The sequence below is a fragment of the Sinocyclocheilus rhinocerous genome, unplaced genomic scaffold, assembly GCF_001515625.1.
Source record: "Sinocyclocheilus rhinocerous isolate Xijiao unplaced genomic scaffold, SAMN03320098_v1.1 scaffold627, whole genome shotgun sequence".
Classification (NCBI taxonomy): Eukaryota; Metazoa; Chordata; class Actinopteri; order Cypriniformes; family Cyprinidae; genus Sinocyclocheilus; species Sinocyclocheilus rhinocerous.
Window position 1 is genome coordinate 368,153 of NW_015649569.1, and position 12,161 is coordinate 380,313.

General features: G+C 37.4%; 1 protein-coding gene across 1 annotated transcript in view; it reads right to left on the reverse strand.

Moving 5' to 3' along the window:
- Nucleotides 1-12,161, reverse strand: part of LOC107710697 (protein kinase C alpha type-like) — a 174,062-nt gene that overhangs the window by 4,245 nt on the left and 157,656 nt on the right. Inside the window, exons 14-16 of the mRNA XM_016515531.1 lie at nt 7,813-7,893; nt 4,790-4,897; nt 3,481-3,621 (exon numbers count right to left, since the gene is read on the reverse strand). Of these exons, the coding sequence (XP_016371017.1) occupies nt 3,481-3,621; nt 4,790-4,897; nt 7,813-7,893 (330 nt within the window). The remainder of the gene's footprint in view (nt 1-3,480; nt 3,622-4,789; nt 4,898-7,812; nt 7,894-12,161) is intronic.

Here is a 12,161-nt window from a genome sequence, read left to right on the forward strand (position 1 = left end):
GAAACCAACTTTGGAGTTGTCTGATTTGGAGAGTCATCATTCTTGGTCTTCCTTTCTTAAAGGAATAGTTCACACAAAAAAATCAGTTACTTGCCCTCATGTCATTCCAAACCAGTAAGACTATTGTCTATCTTTTGAACACAAATGAAGATATTTTTAATTTTCTCTCATCATTTTTTGTTAATGTTCAGAAGAAAATACTGGTCCCCCAGACTTGCAATGGAGGACAAAAATTAAGAGAATATTAAATATATTTATTTGTGTTCCAAAAATTTGCAGAGTTTGTATGGGTTTGGAACAACACATTTTCATTTTTTGGTGAACTAACCCTTTAAAGAGCAGCCTTCCACGTACATGAACATTTGTGAGGTATGTGAATGTCATGTCTGTTTTAATGTTTCAGTAAAGAAGTAGCTTTCTGAAAGCAATATATTTATTTAAACAATATTACATGCCCTCACAGGATGAATGCTGGTCAAAGAGGAGCATGTCCTTTCCCCTAAACTGATGCAACAGTGGTTTTAAAGGAGGAGGCTGGATAATCTAAAAGATGTCACATGCCTTTGCTGTGCTGATGGGGCTTCTTCATGACTACATCAATTATCCTAAAGAGATCATGAAAGACATCTTTAATCTCTAATAACTCCATTCTGCTGTCTGTTGTCGGTGTTTCTTTGTCTGAATATGGCGCTTATCACATGCTGTGTGGTATCGGCGTTTGGTATCGGGGCATTTTAACGAGTACGAGTACGAGTACAGGAGCTCAGTATCGGGCCCGATACCGATGCCAGTATCGGTGCACCCCTAATTATAACGCAACGTGTTGGGTTAAAACAACCCAGCGCTGGGTTGCTAAAATAACCCAAATTGGGTTGTTTTTAACCCAGCAGTTTTTAGAGTGCATGTAAACTGTGTGTTTAAACAGCTTTTTAATACGGTATGCATTCGGCCAATCAACATACACTTACGTCACTGGTAGTTCCTATTGTCCTGGTTTAGATCCTACTGTGAAGTAGGAGCCAATGTATTCCCCCCAAAAAGCATTCCTATAACTAAAATCAGTCCCAGTTCCTGCAGTGTGAACACGCCAAAGAGCAGGTACTTCTGCCAGTAGTTATAGGAACTATGAAATCGTTCCTTTGGTGTGAAAGCCCCTTACTTGTTTTATTTCACATTCAAAGCATACCAAAATGTGACATATTCATATATGCCTTCACGAACTGAACAAAGGGAGAAAATGCTCCAGGTCCCGAAACAAATACTTCAAACAAGCCAGGTATGAAAATGCCCCAAGAGTGTGGGAGCAGGACTTAATCACCAAAACTGATTGGTTAAACTGGATGAACGGGTTACAGAGATACTTCATTTTTCAATATGATCACTCCTGGCTTCTCCAGTTCACTGAAAACATCTTTTTCAGATGCATTAAAAAGGTCTGCACAGCTTTCTGTTTCTGTTTGATGGACTTGCTCAGTGTTTAGGTGAGATTAGAGCCTGGTTGGCAGGCAGTTTTCTTCATCTTAATACTAATAAGATTTGAGTGTGTTGTCTTTGGACCCTCTTCTGCTTCCAAGGAAACTGTAAGTAGGTTGGCCTCTATAAGAGTTTCAGATCATGTCAAGAATTTGGGTGTTATAATGGATTCAGCTTTAGTTTTATATAAACAGGTTCCTAGTGTTGTAAAGGCTGCGTTTTATCAACTCAGAATTATTTCTAAACTGAAATCAATTGTCTCTTTTAAAGACCTGGAGACTGTTATTCATGCTTTTGTATCATCGTGCATTGATTACTGTAATTCTGTATATATAGGTATTTCACAGGGTCAATTATCTCGTCTTCAATTAGTACAAAATGCTGCTGCCAGACTTTTGACTCTCACAAAGAAGAGAGAGAATTACCCCAGTCTTGGTTTATTTACACTGGTTGCCTGTTAAATTTAGAATTGAATTTAAGGTTTTGTTGATGGTTTTTAAAGCGTTGCATGGCATTGCCCCAAAATATATTGTTGACCTTTTGATTCCTTATCAAATACTATTTTGTGTTGTATTGTATTGTATAAACTCTCTGGGCTGGACTAGTGAGTTTCTTCTGAGGAACTTCTGAGGAAGAGCTCATCATCTCACGATTGCTCGTGAGTTACAACTCTTAAAGTCAACATGAAATCAAATACTTCTTAATGCACATGCCTGATCACATTGTGCATGTTTCATGTTTAAAAAAAGTGTTTGTATTGATATTCTGGAATCCACCTACTCTGAAGTGACTTGGCTCCCTATTGACTTATGACCAGAAAATGTGTAATTTCTCAAACCGTCCCCTCCATCCACCTATTTTTCACCCTCCTTGATCATAAGATCAAGTTATTCTGTAAATCAAAATGCATGAGTAAGCTAAAATGGTGTGTGAACACAGTTCATTTTGACTGATCTTGCGTCAGTGTCCTCATTAGCTGTTCAAGGCTATAAGCAGTCCAATGAGTTGCAACAGCATGGACTCTCAACCCCCCTTTATTTCATTAGGCAGTTCACCAAAGTTCACAATACCTTCCTGTCAAGCACTGAACTAGTGAAAGAAAGAGAATAATTTACTCATCTCAGCAATCAGAGAGATGGCCTGATGGTTCTTTTAAGCAGCTCTGTAGCTTTTAACCAAAAATTTTATTTCTTATCAGGGGTGCATTTCCTGTACAGTGACATAACTCGCAGATAACTACCATAATACAGTGCACTGGAGAAATTAATTAACTAGTCATATCTGTTTGTGTAGTAACTTCTATTATTCCATTAATGAGGCCAAATTAATGTCATATACCTGTAATAAAAACATGATTTTGGAGGACTAATTTGCTATTTTGTTCTATGTGGTTTTGATTTATTTAGACACGTTTCAATCGTGGTTTCCCTCACACTCTTCAAAAACTGTGTTTACATTCTCATGATAAACTAAAAGGTGAAGAATTAAATTTGTACATATTTGGATAGACAGATACAGATTGTACTGGATGTTAGTTTGCTTATTTTGCTCAAGAGAATGATCTATCGAAGTCAATGCCATTCTAACTAATCGCAGGTTGAGTAGTATCAACTATAATACACTGCAAAGCTGTTTGCAAATGTTCATTGAAACTATGCTTTTGGGAAACACAAAATCATGGAACTATGATGCTTTTAGAAAAAAAACGCACCACTGATTGTTAAAAACCAGAGCGCTCCACACTAGGAAGTAACATAGCAGCAGCTAGTCAATGGTGGATGCACTAGCTTCAGCCATCTTAGTGTATAGCATGCATTAGATGAGCAGGGATCGGTCATTTGAGGCTGAGGCTATGACACATCAAACTATTATCAAAGAACAGGGGTCATGTAAGTAACTAAACAACATTCAGTGTGGTCTACTGTGACCTGAAAGAGCGAGCTGTCATCAACACCAACAGCGCTGGCAAAGGTCACAGACGTACAAACACATCATATTCACACTCACCACTTTGGGTTTGAAAGGAGGCTGGATCTCTCTGTTGGCCAACCGTTCCCAGTCGATTCTGCGGAAGAAAGCTTGCTCCTTTATATCTCGCTCAGCCTCTGGACCGCAACCTAGACGCTTGGATGGATGCTTCGTCATCAGCTGTGCGTGTGGAGGAGAAGAGAGAGATTATTAAACCACAGCCCATCTACCTCAGATTTAATCATGAAGGAGCATCTGGCTAGGTAGGCTAAATCTGAAGCATAAAATATGTATATAAATAATTTATTTTTAATTTTATAGAAACCACTAAAATACTGTAGCCCCTCACTGCAGAACACAAGATTCAGGGGGCGTGGTTGGATCCACATCTAGGGGGTGGAGATGGATAGGTTTAGGGGTGGAGCTCTGGGAGATGGATAGGTTTAGGGGTGGAGCTCTGGGAGATGGGTAGGTTTAGGGTGGAGCTCTGGGAGATGGGTAGGTTTAGGGGTGGAGCTCTGGTAGATGGGTAGGTTTAGGGGTGGAGATGGGTAGGTTTAGGGTGGAGCTCTGGGAGATGGGTAGGTTTAGGGGTGGAGCTCTGGGAGATGGTTAGGTTTAGGGGTGGAGATGGGTGGGTTTAGGGGTGGAGCTCTGGGAGATGGGTAGGTTTAGGGGTGGAGCTCTGGGAGTTGGGTAGGTTTAGGGGTTGAAACGGGTAGGTTTAGGTATATGTAAGGTGGGAGGAGTTGGATCTGGATCTTGTGTTCTGCAGTGAGGACCATCTCCTAAAATACACTAGTGCAAATTTTTTTCCTATTTGGCTGTGCTAAATTTGAACTGAAATCACTTAAGTGAAACAAAACATTTTCCATTAACTAACATTATTAACACTCATTTACATTCATTTATAATCATTAAGACAAATTAGATGGTGCCCAAATCATCTAATATACATTCATATTATTTAAAGTTCAATGCCATTTAAAACTATTCTAAATTATTAGTAATCACGGAGGGCCGTTATTATAAAGTGTCATCACTGCCTTTACTGACATTTATATCACCACCATGAATCATATGAATCTTTTTCTGTTTCGCCGAGGAACATAATCAAATAGAATGGTGGAAAGACAAATGAAATTGTATTATCTTCCACTCAGCTATTATAGCGGGTAATATTTCCATGACTTGAGCTGACAGCAATATTAAAGTACGCCCGTTATTAATCCAAGCTGAAAAATTAATTCCAATACAGCCTCTGCATTATTCGTTTCTCATTCAGCGAGCGACGGCATACAGACATTTAGAGGAATAAAGGAGCTCCTGCTGATGTCTCGGGACTCACCCCTTTACAGATGGACACTGCCTCTTTAGACAGGGATTTGGGGTAAGACACATTGTGCTCCATTATGGACTGAAAGAGCTCATCCTCATCCTCGCCATCAAATGGAGGCTGTTAGAAACAGAGCAGATGCTGGTTTATATTAAACATACATAGAATATAATTATGTACAATGCCGTTCAAAAGTGTGTGATCAGTACGTTTGATCATAAGTCTCTTCTGCTCATCAAGGTTGAATTTATTTGACCAAAAATACAGAATAAAACAGTAATATTGTGAAATATTATTAGAATTTAACATAATGGTTTTCTATTTTAATATACTAAAAATATAATTTATTCCTATGATCAAAGCTGAATTTTCACCATGATTACTCCAGTCTTCAGTGTCAAGTGATCCATTAGCAACCATTCTAATATGCAGATTTATTATCAATGCTGAAAGCAGTTTTGCTGCTTAATATATTTGTTTTTTCTCGGACCTGTGATACTTTCTTTAGGTTTCTTTGAGGAATAAAAACTAAAAAAAAAAACAAAACAAAAAAACAGCATTTATTTAAAATAGTAAAGACTTTGTTAAAAAAATATTTCTATATTACTTTTCATCAATTTAACACATCCTTGCTAAATAAAGGTATTAATTTCTTTAAAAAAGAGAGAATGAAAAAAATTACTAGCAGACAGTTATTAGCAGCCACCCACTGTATACTCAATACTTCAGAGTTTCTAAAAAGGAGCTATACACATTTCTGTCATGATTCCTGAGTCATTTTACACTTTTCACTTTTTTTTTTAAACACTGTATCCTCAGAGCAGTGGGATGATATATTACATACGCAGGAATCATTCCAGGATGGAGGTGTCCAAGACAAAATCATCCAAAGGGAAACACATGAAGTGTATAACAAGATTCTTCTGTTGGGTAATTGGACCCGGGAGTCAGCGGGAGAAAGCCGAGATGTAAATGACGTAACCTTGGTAACCGTTCTGGCGGAAAGTATTGACGACACAGGAAGTGTGTTTCACACTGAGGCCTGGGCTGCACTCTGTATAAATGAACCTCACTGAACTCAACAGAGAATATTCCGAAATGCACAAATAACGCAGTTTATTACGTCAACGCATGTGAATTAAATGTCTGTGAGTATTTGTGTATAAAACCAGTGCTGCAAGTACAAACATTTTTTGGTGTTTTTGCAGAGTACCACTGCTACATTATAAAAGTGAAATAAGATAATAAAATATAAGATATTATACAAAATATATTGATCACACTTTAGTTTGAGGACCAATTCTCATTATTGACTAACTACTAACTATGACTTTTGCCTCAGTAAATGCCTACTTTGATTAATAATTTTATTTAAAAGTGCTGTCAATCGATTAATCGCGATTAATCGCATCCAAAATAAAAGTTTTTGTTTACATAATATATGTGTGTGTACTGTGTATATGTATTATGTATATATAAATACACACACACATTACCGCGGGAAGTAGGGGTGCTGGGGGTGCTGCAGCACCCCCTGGAGTGTAGCCCACGAAAAAATGGGGGTGCTGGGGGTGCGGTGTTAAAAATAAATGAATGAACAATATGTAATACAAAATAAATAATATTAATTTTATTAATTAGTATATTCATTAAAATTCATTGAAAAAAGTAGCCTAAGCCTACAATGACAAGAAGCAACGGTTAAATATGAGTTAAGTTGATTCAAATTGACTGTGAAAGTCGTTTCAACTGATTAAACGTATTAAACTGACTTAAAAAATCATTTGTTGCCATGATTTTTGGATTATATTATAACCTGTAACATGTCTCTGCCGTATCCAAATTAAGAATTAACAACAATTTCTACAGACTGCAGAGAAAGAGCGAGAGCGTCTACCTCAGCAGCAACTAATCTCGCATTCTCACATCTGTAGCGCTTATTTTGATCTTTAACGTTAGGTCTTTCCTATTCTTGAAACAAAATTAATTCTTAAGGTTGATTCAATATTACTCTTAATGAAAAACACACACAACATCAACAATGCTACAATGACTAAGTCGCTTAGCCTATATTAAACATAAAACTTTTATGAACAGATAAGAACAAATAAGATCAGTGGCGTAGCGTCTGGGTATGCAGGTGCATATGGGCCCGGGCAGTTTGGGGGCAACGAAGGAACGAATAGAGCCCTGCACGGGCCCGGCCCTTGTCCAACAGCTTTATGAGAATTCTCGGACCGAGTCCGACTGGATCCCGTGTCTTTTCTCGCTCTCTTCCCCATTACACAGCTATTAAAATAGTTCAGTTTTGGTTTTTAATGGCAAAGTGGTCATATTTCTTGTTGTTTCTTTATTAAGTTAATTTAGAAATATGTTTGGAACATTGTAATTACATTAATTAATTAAATGAATGAATAATAATTATATAAATGAAGATGGGATGGGTTTTCTATCAACATCATGCACTGTCAGAAAAAAAAAATGTGCAAAAATTGTACCTTTAGGGGTACAACAGCTTGTCACTGGGGCAGTACCCTCAAAGGGACACCTTCGTACCTTCTTTACCCCTGAAGGGTGCATATTGGCACCTTAGAGTAGTAACATGTGCCATTAAGGTAGTAATATGTACTGGTAGTATTAAGAACCCTTTAGGGGTAAATATGTTACAGACAAGCTGCTGTACCCCTAAAGGTACATTTTTTTTCTGACAGTGTGTCTCAAATACTGCCCACAGAAATCAAATTGTATTGAACCCAGGAGATTAAAAAATACATAAATGCACCATAAAAATGCATACAAATTCTTGTTCCGTCAGAAGCACCTTGTGCAAACCAAAATCTCAATCCTCTCTGTGCACTGTTGCTCGGAGACAGCATGTTTTGCTGCAAGTCATTTGCTGTGGCTTTCGCTGATCACAGCAGGGCTGCAATCACAGTTATTCAAAGCGGCTCTAAAAAGTCCCGGTGTCTGACTCATTTGAGTACTATAGAGAATACTAAATGATTCACAAGAACTTTTTGCGCACGTCCACCTACCTGCCCAGCCAGCATCTCGTAGAGGAGCACACCGTACGCCCACCAGTCCACTGATTTCCCGTACGGCTGATAGGCGATTATCTGGAGGAAGAGGAAATGAACATGTGCATCATTTTCTGTCCAGTCATTCATTCAACTCTCATGAGCTCTTTGGGAAACTCTATTCAATCTCCATTAATTTGTCAAGAGCACAATGCACATTTCATTACTGCTCAAGGGGTTGCTGGCTGGCGCTCTGCTATTTTTAACCATTTGCTGTAATAATTGCTTTTTTCCCCTCGCTAGTCCATTTACACCCACATATTCAGCACACACACACCAATGAGTGTGTATAATCACAGGGGTAGTTAATAAGAGCTTTGTTAAGCATAGAGAGTGCATGTTTCATGTCACATTTTGAACTTTCTTCCTCTTCATGGACTGCACAGTTGTGCCACTTTCCACAAATAGGGCACAAATTGGTGCCCCGTTTCTTTCTATGAAAGCAATGAAGTCACACATGCCAAATTCTTTCAAGAGAGAGCTATTAGATATGTTACCTATTGTAAAATTAGTATAGCATGAAATGTAGCTTTAAACACACCAAATATCTATACAATTTTGGACTCGATTGACTATATCTAACAACTGAAATCCTAAAACGATGATTTTGACAAAATGAATACATATATACAGTGAGCATTTTTAGTTAATAAGAGCTTTGTTAAGCATAGAGAGTGCATGTTTCATGTCACATTTTGAACTTTCTTCCTCTTCATGGACTGCACAGTTGTGCCACTTTCCACAAATAAGGCACAAATTGGTGCCCCGTTTCTTTCTATGAAAGCAATGAAGTCACACATGCCAAATTCTTTCAAGAGAGAGCTATTAGATATGTTACCTACTGTAAAATTAGTATAGCATGAAATTTAGCTTTAAACACACCAAATATCTATACAATTTTGGACTCGATTGACTATATCTAACAACTGAAATCCTAAAACGATGATTTTGACAAAATGAATACATATATACAGTGAGCATTTTTTAGTCTAATGCTTAACTTATTATAATTACCACAACTTACCAAACATAATATGACTGATATCATATTGTTTGCAAACCTGTTACTGCATGATTTCCCTTGATGATGAAAAAAAAAGAAACATTTTATAAAATAGAGACACATAGGAAGTGAAATCACCTGGATCTTTTCTACAGCATAATAGGAAGACAAGAAAATATTTTTATTATATTATGTAGTACATGTGTCAAGTACATCAGCTCACCAAAAAACATGGTAAGTGAGTCAATATATCACTCCAATTAGAGAAAGTAGTGGATCTCGCTTCATGACTGTGACTACAGTATAAGAGCCTTTTTCCTTTATGTGGGCAGGTATTTTTCTGTTTCGTTTGCTCAGATTTGTGCGCATAAGACCAGGATGTAATCTGTGTTTTATTATCGTTATGCAACACTGCTATGACAAAATGTCACTTGTTCCAACATACTGAGCTGCGATTCTCATGCAAGCAAGTTTAAATCTGTCTCATGTCAATTTCCCCTCTTTTTCACATCATTTTCATGTCATCTCTCGACTTTCCACTGTCAGTAAAATGGCAGAAAGCGTGCAGATGAGCGTAGCTGTTGATTAAGTCTTCTTCCAGTACCTGTTTTCCAGAGCAAATTTAAACTATTGATCTATTCATGGGGTTACAATTGCCTTTAGAACCAGGAAGGTCAATATATCTGATCATGTCTTCATTAGCATTTGTCTAAAGACAGGAGGAACATTAAAGATTGCCTCATTTCCTATGACAGTGTAAATCTGGAAGCCAACACTATGGTTTTTGGACTCCTTGAAGTATCCCATAAACACCACGGTACATTTTTGATATTCATCGACCATATGACATTGTCACTGCGCTATGGTAAGTTTGAAGTGTAAAGAACCAAACATCTGCTGCTCAGATCAGTCATCTAGAGAACTGTATGTGTAAAAATACAAACTTCACTGTGTTTCTAAAAATAACATCCCATCTGCAGTAATATAAAGACGGGGGCTGGTGTGTGATTGGCTGGGGACTGGAGGGTTTGAATAAAGTCAGGACAGATGAAGAGGTGGAAGGGCTGCTTATGGATGAATAAATGATTGTGTCAGGACACGGACGTGCTGGAGTTTCTAATGGAGAAGCTGAGATGATGGAGTCACGCTGACCTTCTTTAGATTCAGAATACACTCAAGGCTCTGAAGACACACTGGTGGGAGGGCAGCATTTTTAGCAGTGTGTGTGTTGTCTGCAACCATTATAATTATTCTACATTTCTATGATTGTATTTAGAGCTTTTCCTTTGTTGTGCGAGTTAAATAAATGCATGTAATTGCTGGTTTTATATAAATCATGGCTGGCACTGAATGTTTTCTAGACTCTTTAAATGATTATATGGGTCACTGATCAGACATGAGGAGATCAATAAGTGAGGAATTAGATGAAGCAGGGAGCTGTCATGACACATGAGCTGAAGACTTCAAAACGACACTTGAAAGGAAGGACTCAAAGAGTCATAAGCAATCTGCAAGCTATGTGCAATATAAAGAGATCAAAGTTTCCTCAAATCCTACACACACACACACACACACACATTCTGTATCAAAGCACCCAATCCTGTCCTGAGAACCAATCCGCCTCGTTCGTTTTAAAAGCTATCTATGAGATATGAGGATCCTGCCAGGAATACATCATGTTTATGTTTGCTTTCTCTCTTCCCACCTACAATATGCTTTTCACACAGTGCATCTCCTTTTGTGTCATAACGCATGACGTTCCTGCAACCCACACTGCTCTGCAGCTTGATCCCCCCTCACACACACACGCTCACACACATGCTCACACACATACACAAGACATCAAGCTGCCACATGCTTCACTGGAAATGTCACAGCGCTAATCTACAGGTCAATATCACTGTGGGCTTTGCAAAGAGAGCAAATTAAAATGTGGCTATTAGCTAAAACTTTTATGCTTAAATACATATGAAAAAAATAAATGAACTCTTTATTCATTATTTATTATAGATTGCAAAGTAATTAGATACTGATTAAAATTAAACATAAATTAAAAGGGTGATTTCAGACTGACTAACATGACAAACTATTCAATTTGACACAACTTATCGGAAAGGCAGTTAGGAAATAGTAAAGAATTCTATAATGAATTAAAGGCAATTAAATAAAAAAAATAACTAGTGAAATTAGTTTTATTAAGTATTTAATTTTTAATAAACAATTCAAATCTACAATATATTCCATGTTTATATAAACGTTTAATTATTTAAAATATTTATTAAACCATATTTATTTTTTAAAAATGGGCAGTTTTTGAATCTGACAAAATGGGCTGGTTTCACATAAGAATTATAAAATTCAAAGGCATGTGTAGAAAAATGGGCTGTATTGTATGTACAATTACAGTGCCACATTATTGTTTAATAAAGACTTACAGTGCCCTCCACTAATATTGGCACCCTTGGTAAATCTGAGCAAATGCAGCTGTGGAAAAAAAATCTGCATTGCTTATCCTTTTGATCTTTCATTCAAAAAAATCAGAAAATTCTAACCTATCATTGAAGTAAAACAATTGGGGAGAAAATCTCATGATGGAATAATTGTTTTTTTTTTTCAATGCATGATGGCCACAATTATTGGCACCCCTAGACATTCTTATGAGTAAAATATCTCTGAAGTATATTCCCATTCATATTTAAATTTTTAGCACACCAGGGTGACTAGAAGAATGAAATTTTCACAAAATAGAAAGTGGTTGTAAGAAAAGAGCTGAAGCATTGAAAATCCCCATTTCCACCATCAGGGCAATAACTAAGATATTCCAATCAACTAGAGATGTTACAGAGGACGTGTGTCTATATCGTCCTAATCCACAGTGAGGAGGAGAGTTTGAGGGGCCAAAGACTCTCCAAGGATCACAGCTGGAGAATTGCAGAGATTAGTTGAGTCTTGGGGAAAGAAAGCCTAAAAAAATATCAAACAGCCACATGTTGTTTGGGATGGGTTTCAAGAAAAATTATCCTCGCTCATCCAAAAACAAACTCCAGCGTATTCAGTTGTCAGGCACGACTGGAACTTCAAAAGGCACTGGCTTCTATGGTCAGATGAAACAAAAAAAAGAGCTTTCTGGCAGCAAACCCACCAGATGGGCTTAGTACAAACAGGGAAAAAAGTACCCCATGCCCATGGTTAAATATACTGCTGTATCTTTAACGTTATTGGCCTGTTTTTCTGGTCCTGGGCATCTTGTTCAGATGCATGGCATCGTGGATTCTATCAAATACCAACAGATAAAAAATCTAAA